At 44.6% G+C, this 20,560-nt stretch overlaps 1 protein-coding gene across 3 annotated transcripts in view; it reads right to left on the bottom strand.

Moving 5' to 3' along the window:
• Positions 1-796: 796 nt before the first annotated feature.
• The window catches only part of LOC147421434 (uncharacterized), a 76,770-nt gene continuing 57,006 nt past the window's right edge, over positions 797-20,560 (bottom strand). The window contains exons 8-14 of one of the 3 annotated variants that reach the window (XM_086503538.1): positions 19,472-19,588; positions 19,017-19,343; positions 3,146-3,310; positions 2,881-2,966; positions 2,596-2,710; positions 1,453-1,550; positions 797-1,237 (exon numbers count right to left, since the gene is read on the bottom strand). In XM_086503538.1, coding sequence (XP_086359664.1) covers positions 1,147-1,237; positions 1,453-1,550; positions 2,596-2,710; positions 2,881-2,966; positions 3,146-3,310; positions 19,017-19,343; positions 19,472-19,588 — 999 coding nt within the window. In that variant the 3' untranslated portion in view covers positions 797-1,146. Of the gene's footprint in view, positions 1,238-1,452; positions 1,551-2,569; positions 2,711-2,880; positions 2,967-3,145; positions 3,311-19,016; positions 19,344-19,471; positions 19,589-20,560 lie in introns of those variants that run through there. The other 2 variants (XR_015186840.1, XM_086503537.1) reach the window with 2 other exon arrangements.

Here is a 20,560-nt window from a genome sequence, read left to right as displayed (position 1 = left end):
TCTTGCACTATTACCCTTCACTTTTCCAATTTACATGTTATCAAACAAACATTTTGGAGTCTTTTTCTCTAAACGACCAAGCTTCCTCTCTATAAAGAAGCCAACCGGAATTACTATTAGGATTTTGCAATTTAGCAAGATTTATTAACTAACTTCTTGTATGTTTAATTGGGCTTTTATTTCTTTTGCTATGATTTAGAGCCTAATTTGGATTTTCAATTGGCTTTAGGCTACATTGAGGCAAACCTTTTCTAAAGGAGGGAGGGAGGGAGGGAGGAGGAAGAGATTCTTACCATCATACAAACAATGTCAAGAGATGTCAAAAGATGTATCCAACAATGTTAAAATCAAAGGAAAAGGAGGGAGAGAGAGAGAGAGAGAGAGAGAGAGAGAGAGAGAGAAGAAAAAGAAGAGAATTTTAACATTGTAAGAAACTATCCCAAGAGACCTTAAAGATCTACTCGAAGAAAGTTGAACTCAAGACTTGTTGTGAGAGAGAGAGAGAGAGAGAGAGAGAGAGAGAGAGAGAGAGAGAGAGAGGTTTGTGTGCAAAAGCACATAGGGAAAAAGTATTTAGTACTCTTCCAATGAGTAATTTTCCTAGCCCAAATTAGTCTTTGTGAAATAGGCATGTCTGTAAGAATGTAGATGTCCTATTAATTTAGTGTAATTGCCTCTACAATTTTAAGCAGGTAGAAGACAATTTTAAAGCATCTTGAATTTGGAAAATACCGAAGCCAATATATCCATTGAGCATATTAAAATTAGCTTTGGTTTTAGAAACTTTCTAAGATATGATGAGGGCCCACAAGAACAGCGTTTCATTGCAAAAAATGAAACAATTGGAAGTCTTCTTAGGTTTCATAGAGCGAGTAAATTACTTCCTTAACCATGATGTACTCCAAACTCCGAGTGATACAAAATTTGTCGATCGTGTGCACAATTCTATCATCTATGGTGGTCTAAAGAGTTGTAAAGATTATTTTCATTCTTATCATCCAAAATGAATCCTCGAGCAAGGTTCTGCTCTTGGAACACTGCAATGCCGCGGGGGAGAGAGAGAGAGAGAGAAAAGAAGAAGAGAGTTTTAACGTCGTAGGAAACTATCCCGAGAGAGAGAGAGAGAGAGCCCAAAAAGGCCGTGGATCACAACAAAAGCCCATACAAGCAAGCAATGATGAGCACTCCACCAGGCCCTGCAACTTCACTGCCAGCCACCTTGAAACCTCGGAGGCTCCTGTTATGTACAAAATATGCGGAGGTTTGTCAGTTCATGTGCCTAGCTGAGCTGAGGTTGCTGCTGCCTCCTCAATAGAATGACCAGGCACTGCTAGCATATTGCAGCTCTTCACACACTACAAAAACGTGACTTCTCGCCTTCGAAGAAATCTCCTTTATCTGGCCCAACACTACGTTGTCGTCGATTTTCTTGGACTGGCTGGTCTCCTTGACCTTTGTTGCCTAGAGTGACCATTTGAAAAGCTTTCGGTCCATGATTTGTTGTATTGTGGTGAGTTATAATACCCAGCACCACTTGATCCTCTTCTGTCCTGCATAAGTAAAAGGGAAAAATGCATATAAGCTTAAGCACCAAAGAACCATTTTCCCTGTGGATCATTTGCACACCTCTCCAGACTCTGACACTACCGTAAACGTGCTGCAGACAGCTGAGGAGCAATGAGAAGAAAGTTGAGATTTAAAAATGGCTCAAAAGGCAAAAACAGTGAAAATTTTGTGCTCATCCCACTCTTGCAACATTCAAAAAGTCTCCTGCCTGAATGTAAAAGAGCTTAATTGGCAGTTTCAACCCTCATAGGAGCTCCATAGGAGCAAGAAACTCAAGGATTTGGTAGCCCTGAAAAACACAAACGAGTATTACCTTGTCATTTGTGAAAGCTTGCAAAGATGGACAATAATGAAGCCTCTTTTGTTGTCAAGGTCTTCAAACTTTCTCCAAACTCGAGCATTCAGGTATAGAAAGGTGCCAACCCATATGCTGGCTTGTGTACAACTAGATACTATTTCACGTGTTCAATGCTCTTGCAGGAGAGGTGAGGGGTACTCAAACCCCCTCCAGGCCTCTTTTGTTATGCCACAAGCCTTCGTAACAAACTACGGTCCTTTGGGACACCTTTTGCAATATAACCTTTAGTGACTATGTACTATACAACTAGCAAGGGGAAGGGGTGGGGGGGGGGGAGGGGCGGGGCGGCGGGGGCGCATTTTGCTGGTAAGACTGCTAATGCGTCAATATTGTGATGGCCATGGTCATAAAAAAACTTATTCTGTTAAAGATGCAAGCTCGCCTTGCAAATGCAACATTCCCAGGTACAGTCCAGACGCTCAGAGAGGAGCAAGCAGCGTAGCCGTGGGTGGTGCAAGTGGTCGGTCAGTGCTTGATTAGTTTCTGAGCTGATAAAGCATCTGTTTAATATATAGCTTGCTTGTGCAGCATCATGAAAGTGTCGCAATAACGGGATGTCACCCAGAGAATAAAGTGATAAGCAATCTTTAAGCTTACTGTAAATTTTCATCTTTAGAAACTGAGTTGGTCTCTTCTTCAAAAAAAACTACATTAGAAAAGTTTATACTCACAAAAGCAAAAATGCGTTCTGCAGAGAGCATGGGAAGAACTTGTGGTGGCATTCTGTTGGTTGGCAGATGCTCGCCAGGGAAAGGACTCAACTTTTCCACCATATGATCACAAGACCTGGTAAAAAGTATATCAAACGGTTTAAACAAAGAGTAGTTTTTGGCCTATTGACTATGTATTCAAATGCTTTGACTCTGAATTGCATACATAATCCACACTGCCTGTATGCATACATAAAAACATTGTTACTAATTATCGAGTAAAAATAAGTATGCAAACTTTCTTACATGCATTTGTATCCATACAGAGGTTTCGTGGTAAAAATAGCATTTTCAGGCCTTTGGAGCTGCTCTTTAACATAGCGAGCCAATCTCTGCATGTGATTAATACATTTGAACATTCATACGATCATATTCTTATATTTATTTGTCTATATTGAAACATGAATCTAGCAGGGAGATTAAATTTGGGTAAGGACTTTATCAATTGCAATTTGCAGTTTGAGCCTATTCAGCAAAACAGACTGGTAGAAGAAGAACACTTAAAACACACCTGCAGATCAACCTTTTCAGCTTTTAGTGATAAACCCTCCTTAAGAGCAATGGTAACAGAATCAAACTCATTGAATTTTGAAAGAAGATTAAAAACATCTTCCGACAGCTTTACAAGGGCTTTAACATTGCTCTTTGCCTCAAACTTGTTTGTCCTCAATGCTTCCTGAACACAATTTGACAAAAAAAACAATCAGCCACAAATTTCTGTCCAAAATTAAGGATTGTCATTTCAACACCACACTAGAAGCTCATATTTGACCCATACCAGTTGTTCATGCCTTTCCCAATCTACTATTACCCTATATTTTTCTCCATCAAAAGTTAGTTTAAGTGTTAACTTGATCGAAAGAAGCAAATAACTTTTCACCATCCCCTTGTCAACATTTTTAGCTGTAGAGTCTCAAGCACTCTCCACTCTCACAAAATGAGAGAAACACAGAGAGAGACACGGTACTCAAACAGGATCTATGACAGCTTTACATCAGAGAGACGTGGATCGCACCTAGACAGCCTCTTTCCTCGAAGATTCTTTATTACAGTGAGCACTTCTTGGCCATGCTAGACGAGGGGTCATCCAAAGACCACACCACATGGACACATATATGCCACATAGCTCACAAGTGACACGGTACTCAAACAGGATCTATGACAGCTTTACATCAGAGAGACGTGGATCGCACCTAGACAGCCTCTTTCCTCGAAGATTCTTTATTACAGTGAGCACTTCTTGACCATGCTAGACGAGGGGTCATCTAAAGACCACACCACATGGACACATACATGCCACAAAGCTCACAAGTGACACGGTACTCAAACAGGATCTATGACAGCTTTACATCAGAGAGACGTGGATTGCCCCTAGACAGCCTCTTTCCTCGAAGATTCTTTATTACAGTGAGCACTTCTTGACCATGCTAGACGAGGGGTCATCCAAAGACCAAACCACAAGGACACATACATGCCACATAGCTCACAAGTGGCAATTGCTCAGCTCAAAGTATCATCACACCGACTAAAGATAAGAGGAAGGAAGACCTGCTTATCAAAGTTACCCGGAACGTGGAATTGCAACAGCGACACAATCCCTGCGGAACAAGGGAGCACCCGAGGGATCCGGAACGGGAATGGCACAGAACGGGAGGCATAGAATACACGTAGTACGAGGCCATGGATTATGCGAGAGAGGGGGAAAGAAGGGGGGGGGGGGGGGGGGGGGAATGAAAGAAATGTTACATTAACGTCTTCAAAAGGCCAAAATGACCTATGAAACCAATCTATTACAAAATGGTGAATCTAATACCATGTTTGGGTACAAAAGAACTAGAACAAAGATACTACTTCTAGAATCCATCCTCATCTGCACTCTGGATGTCAAGAGAGTATGGCTCGAATCCTCTGTTGTAGTCTTCGTCGATGTTGTGTAGCCCCTCTCCTCAATTGTGGCCGTCTGGATCTCCGTAGCTCCAATGCCCGGTCGATGAGAATGCCGGTAGTGGTCGAATGAGTGTGGGTTGAGCTTTGCAGTGATGGCTGCTCCTCTGGCTGTCCCAATCTAGTGAAAAGAAATCTGCAATCTCTCTCTTGGACTGTCTCTCTCTATCTCTCCCCAGTAAAGTGTCTCTATATCTCTGTAACTCGAGTAGATATAGCCCAAGACATCTCTGATCCTCATAACTCATGACCCTAGAGAAAGGAACGAAACCCTCTTTAAATAAGCAGTGGAAACAGCCCCGTATCTCATAGTACATTGTGCAATGACATATGTAATGTAGCTCTGTCTCTGGCTCTAGCTCGAATAAGCGGCATATCCTGTTGTCTGCTGGTATCCCTCTGAATCTACCAGTCTCAATATCCAGCTGATGTGAGGATGTGTGTATCTGACCAATGGCACACCGCAAACATGAGACATATGTGTGTCCATGTAGCTGGGTCGAATCACAAACCCATCTCCTGTGAGGTGGAGAAGATGCTCTCTATAGAAAGCCATCTTCGTGCTCAACTCCTGTCGCGGCTCTATCCATGTCCTCCTGGTATCCAGTTGGATCAGGTCCTGACGAATGAGTCTAGTAATCTCCACCCGTGTGAGAGACATCGAGGGTGCCTGAAGAGAGCACTAGAAAGGGGACAGCCTATCCATGCTGAAGCCATGCGTCTGAAACCATGATGTCATCTGTGCATACCAGCATGAAGTGTCCCCCTCAAGAGCTAATTGTCTCGAAGACTCAAGGGCCAGTCTAGCATATCTATCTCTAGTAGTATCCCACAAGTTGTGCACAAAGGAGACTGATCTAACAAGCGCTTCAATCTCCATAGGAGGGGCAGCTAGCTCTGCTCGAACGATAGCGTGGGGTACGGAGGCCTTGGCTCTGATTACTCAAGAGATCATAGATACCAAGGGCCTCTTCATACGTCTCCAACCATCCTGGCCTATAGAAGGTCCCCATATTTGCACCCCATACCACATAGCTGAGGCTACTAAAGTATCAAAGAGCCATAACTTTGTCCGAGGTTCCTGGAACTGAACCTGCGAACACATCCTCTCCAAGCCTCCCAAGGACACAAAAGCTCTGGTCAGTCTAGTATCTGCTGCTCTCCCCAAAGAAAACCTCGGCCTAGTGAAGACAACCCCAAGGTAAGCTCCGACCCGGCTGAGTGTGTGGGTATGCCTGTGATGCTGCACCATGCAGTGTCTCAGTCAATAAAGTGGTGCACTCCTCCACTGAGAGGCCAAGACCAACTGTGCATAGACGGCTATAGATCTCCTCTGTATAAACCGAGTCAGTCTCTAGTGTAAATGTACAACGGGTATGTGATCTGCTGCTTGATGTCTGGGCTGTACTATACTGAAATGAAACAGACAATGTCAAAAGAGCATGATCCACTGCTACGCCTACTGGTCTGGCCCCCACTATGGAATAAAGCTCGGTTGTGCCATAACATAGTCCACTGTACTGGCCCCGTGTCTGTGTGGAAAGCATGTGAAACCGGCTCCTCCAGGAAATTGTTGTAAGCCATTAAGTATGGTTAACCAATGTGTAGTCTTCATCTCCGTGAGGTATTTCCCATACTCCGTCTGCTCTCTGTCATGTGAGAATCTGTCAAGCCCCAACTCACCCACATCCAGCTCTCTAAGCATCTCATCTGAAGTGTCATAGAAGATTGTCTGAGAGTTGCCCGTTCGAGCATTGAAGTCCCCTAGGAGGATGATATCACCATCCCTAGAAAACTCTCATATATCATCTAGTATAGAGAAAGGCGATTGTTCTCTGGATGCAACATATATTGACTTGACGTACTGGGGGGAAAGTAACATATGGCAATGTATAGAAATCGGCATGTGTCAACTCTCAGTCTCACCCACATGTATCTAGCATGATCATCTCTACGTACAATATGTAGTAGTGGATGTAACTCCTCCCTAAATAGCACTTCTACTCCTCCTATCCCATGCTCAGATCTCGCGATTGTCATGTGGGTTGTCTCCCATCTGTATCCCACCACATGTGGCATAAGTTGTCTAGGGGCCTGATGAGTCTCTGAGAAGAAAACAATGTCCCTGTCTCTGAAACTGTCCTAAAAGGCACCAACGTCCAACCTCATAGATCCATTACAATTTCAAGTAGCCATCTTCATTGTGGTCCCATAAGTCGCTTGAGCCTTGAGCCTTGTAGACTTGAGACGACTCGAGAGATTCTTGAATCTTCAATGGAAAATATGTTTCTTGTAGGCTTGACTCACAGAGAGAGAGAGAGAGAGAGAGAGAGAGAGAGAGAGAGAGAGAGATGAAATGAAATGAAACGTAATATTAACGTCTTCAAAAGGCCAAAATGACTCATGAGACCAAAAGGTTACATGTGGTGAATCTAATATCAGGTCTAGGTACAAAAAGTACAAAGAACTGAAAAGAAAATAGTGGGTATGGGTGGGGTGAAAGCTCATAGAAAGAGAAGACAATGGGTGAGTTGATAAAATGGAGCTCTCTGACAGTCGAGACATCATATACATATACATCAATATCCGGGACGGCTCCTATATCGCACCAATATGGTATGAATCCTTTGTCGCAGTCTGCGTCGATATCGAGAGGGCCCTCTCATCCGTGGGCGACGGGACCGCCCCAACTCTATCCCCCGGTCAAGTAGTATGCCTTTGGTACCTCTGGTGTTGTTATGTTGTGGGGACTGCTCGAACTCCTCTATCTGTGACTGAAAGCAATCTGTGACCTTCCGCTGTCACTAGATCTCTCTTATTGTGCCCCTCTTCAAGAGGTCCTCTCTGTGTTTGCGAATCTCCAATAAGTATAATCCGAGGCATCTCATGACTATAGAAAGTGGCCCAAAACCCTCTCTAAATAGATAGTGAAAGCGGCCTCGTATCTCATAGTATACTGGGCAGTGACATATGTAATGTAGCTTTGTCTCTGGTTCTATTTGGCACACCTGACAAATCCGGGACTCAACGGGTACTCCTCTAAATCTGCCCGTCTCGATCTCTAGCTGATGTGAGGATGTGTGTATCTGACCGATAGCACATTGTATCCCGTGGGATAGATGAGGATCCATGTATCCTGGCCTGATCACAAAACCATCCTCCGTGAGTTGGAGAAGATTCTCTCTATAGAAAGTCATCTTCGTACCTACCTCATGTGTAAGTTGTATCCATGTCCTCTTCGTATCCAACTGAATCAAGTCCTGTCTGATGAGCCTGGTAATCTCTACCCTTGTGAGGGGGATGGAGGGTGCATCCAGAGAGTACTGAAATGGGGGTAGCCGGTCCATACTAAAACCATGTAACTGAAACCAAGATGCCATCTTTGCATACCAACATGATCTATCTCCCTACAATGCCAGTTGTCGCGAAGACTTTAGTGCTAATCGAGCATATCTGTCTCTAAGGAGAGCCCAAGTGCTATGCATAAATGAAACTGATCGAGTGAGTGCCTCCACTACCAATGGAGGAGCAGCGAGCTCCACCCTAACAATGTCATGTGGTACTGAGGCCTTGGCCCTAATCATCCGAGAAATCATAGACACCAATGGCTTCTCCATACATCTCCATCCATCAATACTGCCAGCTCTGCTATGATGATCAACTAAGGGGCCCCATATCTCCACTCCGTATAGCATGGCCGAAGTGACCAAAGTGTCAAAGAGCCAAAGCTTTGTCCAAGGTTCCTGGAACTGAACCTGCAAACATATCCTCTCTTGTCTCCCCAATGCTGCATAGGCTCTGGTCAATCACGTATCTGTTGCACGCCTCAGGGAAAATATTGGACCACTGAAAACTGCCCCAAGATAAGTGTATGTATCTGCATACTCCACAGTCTCTTGACCATATGTAAAAGTGGGGGCGGACCTCCTTACCCACTGCGCCGTGGTATTAAACACCATTACCTTGGTCTTACCAAGGTTCACAGACAATCCACTATCCCGTGCAAATACATGCGATGCATCCAAATGACGTTGCATCCCTTCTGGAGAATCAGAGATCAGCACAATATCATTAGCATATAATAGCAACGGAATCCATGTCCCTGCAAGCTGAGCACCTTATCACCCTCTGTATGTACATAATCTGAAAACTCATCTACATATATCCCAAAGAGAGTCGGAGGTAGGTGACAACCCTGCTTCACCCCAATGGTGGAGTGAACCATGTCGGACATGCCCTGAGTAGTGCGTACCTGTCCTACCATTGTCTTGTATAAAGCTAAGATCCCCCATATCAGCTCGGTGGGCACCCCCATGTCTTGCAATCTGCATATTAGTTTGGCTCGTGGCATTGTATCAACGGCTTTGCGGAAATCCACAAAGCTACAATACATCCTCCTACCATGGTGTCTATCCTCCTCAATAATGGCTCTGAGTGTCAAAACCTGGTCAAGAGTGGAGAAACCTCTCCTGAACCCTGCCTATCCTGCTACCCGTATGCCCTCTCTCTCTGCCCATCCACTTAACTCATGCTCAAGAATTGATGCATATAGCCTAGCCAGAGTGTGACCAACCATGATGGTTCGGTAATTCCCAGGAAGCATAGGATCTCCCAGCTTGAAGATAGGCACAATAGTGGACATACTCCAAGTCTCAAGGAAACCCTCATACATGGCTCTATTAAACATCATAGCAAGAGGCTCTGCAAGCATATCTCTGTGTTACCATATATATTTGGTAGTGATGTGTGTGAACACACTAGGACTGTCGGGGCACTTTTTCCCTCTTTAGGAGGTTTTTTCCCCCATGCATTGTATATACACCCATCACTCTAGGGCTATCTATCTTTCCATTGCACACTAAGTAACACACTCTCCAAGCTGTGTGCGTTTCTTTGCACCCTAATTCCAACAATTGGTATCAGAGCAGGTTGCATCCTCTCGGGCTTAGTCGCCAACTACTCCAGCACACGCCTGCTCACTTTCTCCGATTTCAATGAGCTTTGGCAAGCGTTCGTCGCAGGTCGACAAAAATTTCAAGCGAGTTCGTAGAGCTCAGTCTGCTCAGATTTCTAATTCGGGCTAATTTCAACCTTCGTTTCCACTACAGGCAAGTCTGCACAGGCAATTTCGTCATTTTGTGCAGAATTTCTGTCAGTGCCGTTTTCTGCATAACAGGTGCCTTATAGTCTTCTACGGTTTGTGCTATATAGCACATGTTGTTCCCGCTCCGTTTCTCCTATTTTCGGGCAGTTTTCACATTAGGTGCAGCATTTACCATGGCTGACAACAACACAGATGTGTTCAAGATGTTTGCTGCTGAGGACAGGTTGGATGGGGACAACTACCCTATGTGGGTTTATATGATGCAACATGTTCTTGTGTCAAAGGGCGTCTGGAACATTGTGCAGGGCATTGATGTACGTCCTGGTTCTGAGGATGTAGGCGAGGTTGAGGATGTTGTAGGTCTTGCTGCAAGGATTGCAGCTATTAGAGTTGTTTTGCCTACGACAGAACAAGCTCATTGGGATGTAAAGGATGCGCAGGCTCATGCATTGATTGCGTTGTCTGTGAAGCGCACCATTGTTCCTCACATTCGTTCAGCAAAATCTGCAAAACAGGCTTGGATATTCTAGCAGCTCTTTATGCAAGTCGCAATGAGGCTAAAATTGCTTTGCTGCGTAAAGAGCTGGAGTCCAAGATTATGCATGAGGAAGATGATATGGACACTTTCCTTGCTAGTGTCAAGGATATCAATGCGCAGCTTATTTCTGCAGGTGAAGTCATTTCAGACAGTTCCCTTGTGCAAACTGTTCTTGATGCCTTACCAGACTTTTGCTAGTACTTGGAGACTTATGACCCAAGGAAATCCAGAAGTTGTCAAGTTTGATGCATTATGCACATTGTTGTTGCAAGAGTCACTTTCCAAAAAAAACAAGACTAGACAGCGTGCAATTGAACAGTCTTTTATTGCTTCTCAAAGAAAGGGTGGTAACAGCAATGCGGACACTTCTTATCGTTCTGCTGCAAGTGGCAAAACTTCTATTCCTAATGCTTCTGCTGGCACCAATTTGTCTGGAAATTCTGGTGATAAGTGCAAAAAGAAGATGTGTTGCCATTATTGTAAAGCTAATGATCACTTGATCAAGTCGTGTCCTAAGTTGAAGGCCAAAGAGGCTAAGAAGAAAGAGGGTGGTTCCATTGCAAATGCTAGTTCCACTACAAATGCAACCATTCTTGAATCTTCTGTGAAAAGAGACTATGTTGCTGATGTTGATGCAGAATGGGCTTTTAGCGCAGAGTGCACTTACAATCCTGCTGTCCATGATGCATGCTTGTCAGTTGCTGCAGATTCACATGTGTGGTATTTCGACAGTGGTGCTACAAAGCACATTACCTCACATCGTGAATTGTTTACCTCTCTCGAGTCTATCCCTCATGGGAATTCAGTCACTTGTGCCAACAATGCCTCTTATCCGGTTCAAGGAGTTATAAAGATTGTGCTTACTGCTGCAAATGGCAGTTCCTTCACACTTGTTGATGCATTTTATGTACCTGGGATCGAGAAGAATCTCTTGTCTGTATCCGTACTTGCTAGACTTGGACTTGTAGTCAAATTTGTGGATGACAGATGTACAGTTCATGATCTCCGTTTTGGTGATGAAATTGTTACATCTGGCCTTTTGTGCCGTGGGCTGTATAGGGTCACTTTGTATAACAAGTGTGGACAAAATTTTGCAAATGCTGTTGCAGATTCAAGGGCTATTTCAGATGCAAAACTTTGGCATGCACGTTTTGGTCATCTGAATTTTGTCAGTTTGCTGCGTTCGCAAAAATCTGATATGGTTGCTTCTTTGCCACTTCTTGAAGCACCTGTCATGTTTGTGAAGGTTGTATTTTGGGTAAGATGCGGCGTTCTAAGTTTCCAAAGGATAGTTAAGTTCCGGCCACATATAGGTTGCAGCTTGTGCATAGTGATGTTTGTGAGCCCATGCAAACTCCGTCCTTGGGCATTACCTTTACTTCGTGACTTTCATTGATGATTACTCCAGGCATGCATGGGTATTTCCGCTTAAAGCAAAGTCCGAAGTTTTCATGTGCTTCAAACAATTTCTGGCTATGACTGAAAATGTCTCGAAATGTACTATGGGCACCCTCCATTCCGATCGAGGGGGGGAGTATATGTCTCATGAATTTAATACATTTCTGGCTAGTCATGGGATAAAACACCAATGTACAGTGCCTTATACACCTCAACAAAATGGTGTTGCTGAGAGGAAAAGCAGGTCACTCACGGAAATGGCACGATGTATGGTCAAAAGTCAAGCTTTGCCGCATTCTTTTTGGCTTGAGGCCATCATGCGTGCCACTTATGTACTTAACAGGTGTCCTACGAAAGCTTTGCAGTCTATTACTCCATATGAAGCATGGCATGATAGAAAGCTTTCTATTGAGCACGTGCATGTTTCTGGCAGTTTGGCATATGCTTTGGTGCCACAAACACAGCGCAGAAAATTGGGTGATAAGGCTGTCAAATGTATTTATGTTGGTTATAGTGTTGAAAGCAAAGATTACAGGTTATATCATCCGCAAACAAAGCGTATTCTGGTTTCACGGGATGTAGTGTTTGTGGAAGATTCCGTTCAGCCCTTGCTGCCATGTACTAGAGACAGTAATGTAAGCTCACAGGACATTTATGACACTTTGTTGCCTCTTTTCAGTGGTGAAAATACGAATGTAAGTTCCAATGAGGCAAATGTACAGCCTATGGGGGTTTCTGAAAATGTTACAGATCAGCCTATTACTGATGCAGATGTACATGATGTATTAGATGAGGAAAGGGCTAAAAATGAGCAGGCTAAGGTATGCCAAAATGGCTGGTGCACACTTTGCGTGGTAAATTGGATGCACCTTTGTCTAGTCGTACTCGTTCAGGCTCTCGCCATGCATCTTATGCATCAGATCGTTATGCTTTGGTTGTGTCTAGCTTACATGATGTTGAGGAGCCTCTGTCTTTTGATGAAGCACAAAATTCAGAAAATTGGATGGCTGCCATGCAATCAGAATATGATGCACTTATAGAAAATGACACATGGACTTTATGTGATTTGCCTCCTGGCAAAAAGGCCATTGGTACGAAGTGGGTTTACAAGTTGAAACGCAAGCCGAATGGTGAGATCAATCGCCATAAGGCTCGACTTGTTGCAAATGGTTATGCACAGCAAAAAGGCATAGATTATGAAGAGACTTTTGCTCCCACTTGTCGTATGACTACTGTGCGTTTTCTATGTGCATTGGCAACTCATTTTGGTTGGGATGTACATCAATCAGACATTGTTACTGCTTTCTTGAATGGTGACATATTTGAGGAAGTTTATGTAACGCAGCCTCGCGGTTTTGTCATAAAAGGACAAGAGGACAAAGTGTGCAGATGTAAGAAGGCTTTGTATGGGTTGAAGCAATCTCCTCATGCTTGGTATGAGAAAGCTGACACTCATTTGCTTAAACGAGGCTTTCGTAATAGTCCAACAGAAAGCACATTGTATGTAAAGCGTGAGAGTGATGTACTTCTCATTGTGGTTCTTTATGTGGATGATTTGCTGATCACTGGACCAAATGAGAGACATATTGCTGAATTTAAGGCTGATTTGAATGCTACTTTCAAGATGAAAGATTTGGGGCTGTTGCATCATTACTTGGGTATACAGTTTAAGTTGTGTGATGGTGGTATTGCCTTGTGTCAGAAAAGTTACATAGAGACATTGCTATGTAAGTTTGGACTTGAGGATTGCAAACCTATTGCCACTCCCATGGAAACAGGTTTGAAGTTGAGTCTACATGATGCTGGCGATCCTGCTGATGTCACTCTTTACCAAACTGTTGTTGGCTGCCTCATTTATGTATGCAACACGAGGCCAAATATTCAGTTTGCAGTCTCACAGGTCAGCAGATTTATGCATAGCCCAATGTCTAAGCATTGGTAGGCTGTCAAGAGAATTTTCCGCTACCTTAGTGGCACTTTACATCTTGGCTTGTTTTATCCCAAGGGGGGATCATTACCGCCAGACTTACATGCTTTTTCGGACTCAGATTGGGCCGGTTGTTTTGACACGCGAGTGTCCACAAGTGGTTTTTGTTTCATGCTTGGTAGTTCATGTATATCATGGTTGAGCAAGAAGCAACCTACTGTGGCCACTTCGAGTTGTGAGGCTGAGTACAAGGCAGTCTTCACAGCTACGGTTGAGTGTGTATGGCTCAGACGCCTTATGGCTGATTTGGGTGTTGGACAAGACACTGCCAACACTACCTACACTGACAGTCAGAGCGCATTGGCAGTTGCAAGGAACCCAGTTTTTCATGCTCGCACAAAGGACATTGAGGTGCATTACCACTATGTCAGGGAGAGGCTCTCAGCAGGAGAGATCAGCTTGGCTTATGTGCCAACACAGGACAACCTTGCAGATTTTTTCACAAAGGCATTGTCTCGTGAGAAGCTTGAAGCTTTTCGCAAAGCTTTGGGCTTAGTCCCCTTTGTGGACTGATCGTGTCCTTAGGGCATGGCACTTCCCTTTACTCATGTGCCAGCTCTCGTTCACCGCATCACTCTAGGGGGGGATTTGTTACCATATACATGTGGTAGTGATGTGTGTGAACACACTAGGACCGCCGGGGCATTTTTTCCCTCTTTAGGAGGTTTTTTCCCCCGTGCATTGTATATACGCCCATCACTCTAGGGCTATCTATCTTTCCATTGCACACTAAGTAACACACTCTCTATTGTGTGCCTTGAGCTTTCTTCGTCTTCTCCAAGATGTGTGCGTTTCTCTGCAACCCTAATTCCAAGACTCTGGCATGGATAAAGTGCTCTGCTACCAGACCATCATGATCATGTGCTCTTCATGTCTTCATCTTGTCAATGGCTTTCCTTACCCTCTCAACAGTAAAGAAAGTACATGTTTTTGGGCATGCCTTTGGAGGGTCAAGCAAAGGTGGCTGCCCCGATGCTGTATAGAGAGATGTAGCATATTCCCCCCATGTCTTTGTGGAAGTGATGGCTGGCAGTGGAGAGTGCTCATTGAAAAGCCTCTACCTCACTAGAGTCCTGACTCATAAACAGCTGATACAGATCACGCTCTAATTGAGATACTCTTCTTTCATCACACTAGGCGACGGAAGATAATATGTGACTATCTATGTGTAGTAGTACCCATGTGAACCTCTCTTTGTAATCTGATCCTCGTCTCTCTACACTCCTCATCGTACCAACTGTTTTGAGGCATGCTCCCAGATCGTCTGCGTGTAGGCTGGTTGTGGGGATATGCCTCTGATGCTGCATCATGCAGCGTCTCTGTTAGAATCTGGGTGAGCTCATCTAGTGGTCGTCCTAGCTCCTGAGTGCATAGCTGCATGTATATCTCATCTGTGTACACGTGATCCGTCTCCCTCGTGAAGGTATACCGAGTATGTGTGGAGGCCTCTCCCAATGGAGTTGTGTTGAACTAGAACGATAGAGTGAAAGACGAGAGAGCATGATCGACTGCTACCCCAACCGGTCTAGTTCCCACCACGAAATCCTGAAAGGAAGAAATGAGTCCTGGCGGAGCCATAACGTAATCCATTGTACTAGCGCCATGCCAATGTGGAAAGCATGTAAAACCACCAGCTGCAGGGAATCTCTGTAGGCCATTCAAAATGGCCAATCCATGTACAGTCCCCATATCAATCAAGTATCTGCCATACTCAGTGTGCTCCTCATCCTGTGATAATCTAGACAGACCCATTTCTGAAATATCAAGCTCCCGCATCAACTCCTCTAAGGTATCATAAAATATTGTCTCGTGGTGGGCAGTCCTAGCATTGATCCCCCAAGATAATAATGTCGCCATCTCTGGAAAACTCCCATATATCATCATCTAAAATAGAGAAGGGGGATTGTCCTCTAGGTGATGCATATACTGACATACTAGGAGGAAAATAGCAAATAGCGATGTAGAGATATCTGCATGTCTCTGCCTTCAGTCTCACCCACATGTACCTCGCATGCTCATCCCTCCGAGCAATATGTATCAGAGACTGTAGCTCCTCCCTGAATAAGACTGCCACTCCTCCTGAACCTCGTCCTCTGCGCTCTGATCGAGTCTCCTGTCTGCAAGTTGTCTCCCATCTGTATCTGCTCACATGGGGCATGGACTGCCCCGGGGCTTGATGCATCTCAGAGTAGAAAATGATGTCTCTCCCTATGAAACTATCCTCAAAGGCCCCTACATCAAGGCGCAAAGATCCATTACAATTCCATGTAGCCACTCTGAGTGTGGTCCCACATGTCTCGCGCCGTCATGCGGGACGCTTCTCCAGAATAACTACTCGTCCATCCCTGTAGAAGGCCACTTCCCCCTTCTCTCGAGCTGTCATTATCTCGGGCATAACTTCTTTCATATGAGCAAGTTGTGTGAGTGTGAGGTCATCTCCAAGGAATATGCCCGTTTTCTTTAGTGTAGGACACTCCTTCAAGAAGTCCTCCTTTGCCTCCATGGATGGGAAGCGCGTGATTAGAGCTCTTTCTTTTGAAGTCTCCCCATTTCCTTGTGTCTTCTTCCCTACCCTCCATGCCTTTGCATGAGTAGCCTCACTACCCATCATGTGGAGAAGTTATTTGACTTCCCCTTCCACATCATCTCGGTCTTTTAGACCGGTTATTCGTATGTGCAAAGCTCTAGTCTTCCTTCGCTGCTCTTCTTCTAAAGTCATGTTGATGATTGTAGGACTGGGGATAGACGTGGTTTCTTTCCCTTTCCCTTTCTTAGCGACTTCTATCCATTTCTCGGCCTCATCCGCCTTCTTCTGTGTCTTCATGATTCCATCCACCCACGAAGACATCTTCGCTCCATTTTGTTTCTCTTCCTCTTTGAACATCCGTACCTGTTACTTGATGACCTTGATTTCCTCTATCACCGAGGGCTGGAATTCACCTTCCTCTAGTCCATTGCTTGCTCTATCGGCAAGCTCTCGCTTGAGGGCTGAGACCTCTTCTTTGAGTGCTTGTGAATCCGCCTTAAGTGCTTGTATCACTACGTGCAAGTCCTCTTTCTCCTTCTTTCATTGCGTGCTTTCGTTGAGGAACATTTGAAGAAGGTTGGCCTTCTCCTTCCACCATCCTTCCATCTCTACTTTCCAATCCTTCATCTCCCTTTCCACTTGTGTTATCCGCTTGTTTGTAAGCATGAAGGTCGCCTTCGTACGGGACTTGCAAACTGGTGAAGCGCTCATCACATTCATCGTAACGGCCCCTGTGCGCAGACTAGTAGGGTTGTGCGAACCAACAAACTGTTGTTGTGTGTCGCCTTATTACTGCCAATTGCCAGAGCAACGACAATCCCAGCTATGAGTCTCCAATCTGGCGATGGTCCCAAAGTATCACAAATACAAATACAAAGGAACAACAAACCTTTGATGTTAGTGTGAGCTTAAATAGGTGTGCTGCTCAACTTGACGGTTGCATCTCCCTCTTGCCAGATGAATCTTCAATTGCGTTCAGTTTAAGATGAAAGAGATGCGTTCCCTTCGTTCCCTCTCAATGAACGTCAGCGAACGATTGGTTTTCTGCGCACATCAAGAGTCAATCACTCGCAAGGTTGCTGACGTAGGCTGCAGGCTTTGGCAGAGCTTGTGCAAGGTAGTTGCACAGCACTCACAGCCTTTAGGACAGATTCCTGCCATAGTGAACGTCCTTCATCTTCATGGGCCTGAGGAATCGTTCGCTCGAAGGGGAGATGGAGAGAGCTTGAGATAGTAGATACATAATACTTAAGAGGCTAGAGCTTGTGGAAACCTTGTGCATTGTCACTTGTGAATGTAAGGGGTGGGGGGGGGCATTTTATAAGGAGGAGCTGAAAATTCTGCCCCCCAATTCTGCACGTTTATGACTTCCATGCGATCCCCCATCCCCGGAGCGCCGTTTCGGCGTTCCACCCCCCTAAAAACCCATTTCCTGGTAACTCTACTGCTCATACAAGCTGAGAGGTTCTGCCAGCTTTGCACAAAGAGGGTGATTGAGGATGAGGAGCACTCGGTCTACAAATGTAGAGCATATGAAAGTATCAGAGACAAATATGAGGCTCTTTTCATAGGACAGCCCACCCTACGACAGATCATGGAGTCTAGAGATCAGCACCAGTTTGGCCGTTTTCTAGTGGAGATACATAGACATAGAGAGACATTGTTGGCACTTGTAGCAGCACTAGGGGGGGGCAAACACTCAACTTATAGACTTCTTCAAGAGGACCACCACCCACCGCCACCCGTCACACAGACATGGCAGAGGGTCATCCTATAGCAAGCTGAGACAGTGAGAGCTAGGAGATATCCCCAAGCTTCGAGATACACAGCTATGAGACTCCATCGCATGCAGATTCAGGACATTCAAACTCGCCACCACCAAGCAGCCTAGGAGAGATTTGTTCTTATGCTAGCAGAGTCCAGACTCAACCGCGAGCATACGTGCAGCCCTTACAACACACCCACCCATATACAAGATATTACACCCTCAGTTTGACATAGGATGGAGCTAGTCAAGTCAGCTTGATGCACTTGATGATTGTACTTCCCTGAGCATATAGATGTGCAAGCATACCCCCTGGAGATAGAGATCCACCCCCCGTCATATACCATGTATGTTCTATCCTAGCCTCCCATGGATCACCCCCTCCCGTCTTACCATAGGACCAAATTTTGTTACTTTGTACTTGTGTCATTTCCTGATATATGGATGACACACACATGTATATTTGGCTTGTCTCATAGGCCGACTTCGGCCTCTAATAGAGGTTAAAAGATCTTTCTTTCTTTTCTCTATACGATACTCTTTTCACCTATAAGATGTCTCTCTATTGATCCATGAAGGCAAAGGAATATTCTCTAAGTAAAAGGAACCAAGTCAAGGAGATTGTGTTTGTCACATATACTATCATCTGCTGTGTATGACACACCAAGCCTATCATGAGATAGATAATTGGTGTGCCAAAGGCTCATTTAATTACATGCTTCAAGGTGTGTGGGGCTCTATCAGAACCAACAAGAAGATCCTATACGGTGCACCTTTGAAAAAAACTTGGGATATTACCGAAGCAACCAGAAGAACAATGCCCACTTCTAGACCATCAATCACCCTAGATCTAGACTTCCACCTATTTGTTTACTTAGCAGCTATTTGTGCACATCCGTTCTTGTGTATCTAGTGCAGCTGGTTTTCCTCATGCAACAACAAGCTTTACCCAGCATAAAGCAGTCAAAATAAAATTGAGCCTGAGAAAGTGGCATTTGTCTCCTGGCCAATCAAAAGAAAGAGTACACAATGACCGACCCAGTGTATCATATGATATCTAGCTGTTGTAAATGAAAAAGAATGAATTCTACATTTATATACCAAGGAAAATAGACTCACTGCTATAGCTTCAGAAATTGAAGTATCATCCATTTGATCCAAATTTCCCAGAAGAGTGTGCCTTGCCGAAAGACGTGTAACAGGAGGTGATTCCGAACTCCTATTTATTGCAGTATCGGACATGGTTCCTGAAAGTAACTTCGAACTTCGCTTATTATTATTTAGAGAATCTGCTGGCAAAACTATAGGAACATCCCCTCCAAGGCCTTCCAGGATTGTCCCTAGCTTTTCAGCAGGATCTTTGGTTGAAGCGACTCTTAAATATTCATGCTGATGACCTGATAATAATAGAATGCTCCTACCAAGCATACCAAAGTCCTTTTGAACCTGTAGATAACATGAAATTCAGAAAACAATATACAAAAGCCTTTGATAAACTTACAGATCGCTAATAATGTGGCAATATGCTGTAGTTGCTGCCAGTTCGAGATCTTTGAAGGCGTAAAGGCAAGAACCTTCAAGAGCTCCTTGTCATGCTTTTCAATAGCTAATTTGACGTCCTTGGTTAACTCATCCACAAGTCTAGGGCTTAATTCCTCTGCAGGTGCTGCTTTTACATCTGCAAAAGAAACCTACATAAAAAGGAGCATTCAGCCATGCACCTGCTGGCAAAACAACAAATAGTGACACTTAGTCTATTCAACAGCAGTGAGCACATACTCAGCTTAAGTTTCTAGCCCTCCTTTTCTCTGCTGATAAGAACGAACACTCTACACAGAAGACCTCAAGGGATCCAAGGTGGGTTCATAGATGAAAAGATTGCAACAGAGGCTTCCACCCAGAAAAACAGATCAGAAGATAAGAAAATCCGGGCTCGAGACTCTTGAAGTATACAACCATTCAGACACCAAAACAAACACCATCACTTCACACTTGATGGAGGTGAGGGACTTGGAGGCAGAGCTCCATAAACCTGGACAGCTCTGGGAATCTCCACCCTCCTAGAACTGCATCTCTTTGCTTCCCTTACGTAGCTTTCTTTGCCTCTACCCACCATGTAGCCTCCAGCCACTCCAGCAGATCTTCGTTTGACCCTTCAGGTGTAGTAGGTTGTTCTTGTTCAGGGTTGGTTTCCATTGACACAGAAACTTTCTACACCACTGGATCCATGCCTCCTTCTAAGAGGATGGGTTGCATCGGGGAGCCAGAAGGGGAGCCAGAAGTATGTATCCACATTGCATCGTTTCCCCAATCGTGGAGTGCTTTAGTGTGTCGCAGCCATGGTCTTCCAATAAGCAAGGGAAATCCGCCCTCAACCTGGGGAAGACAAACCACCACAAAATCCAAGTTAAAAGTAAAGTCTTGTACCTGCAGAGGGACATTATTCACTATGCCCACTGGGTAGACTGTCCGCTGGTCAGCCAATGTAACTGTGAAGGGAGCAGGGCGAGTAGGCTGTAGACCTAGAGCTAGCATAGTGAACTCGGGCATCAGGTTGATGCCAGATCCACCATCCACTATCACTCCTGAGAATTGCCGACCTAAAACGGACACTGTCAGGCGAGGGCTTCTATAATCAGTGAGTGGAGCAGCAGGATTGGATA

Source organism: Adiantum capillus-veneris, chromosome 27 (genome assembly GCF_014529385.1).
Source record: "Adiantum capillus-veneris isolate H3 chromosome 27, ASM1452938v2, whole genome shotgun sequence".
In the NCBI taxonomy this organism is placed as follows: Eukaryota; Viridiplantae; Streptophyta; class Polypodiopsida; order Polypodiales; family Pteridaceae; genus Adiantum; species Adiantum capillus-veneris.
This window is presented reverse-complemented; position numbering and strand designations above follow the sequence as displayed.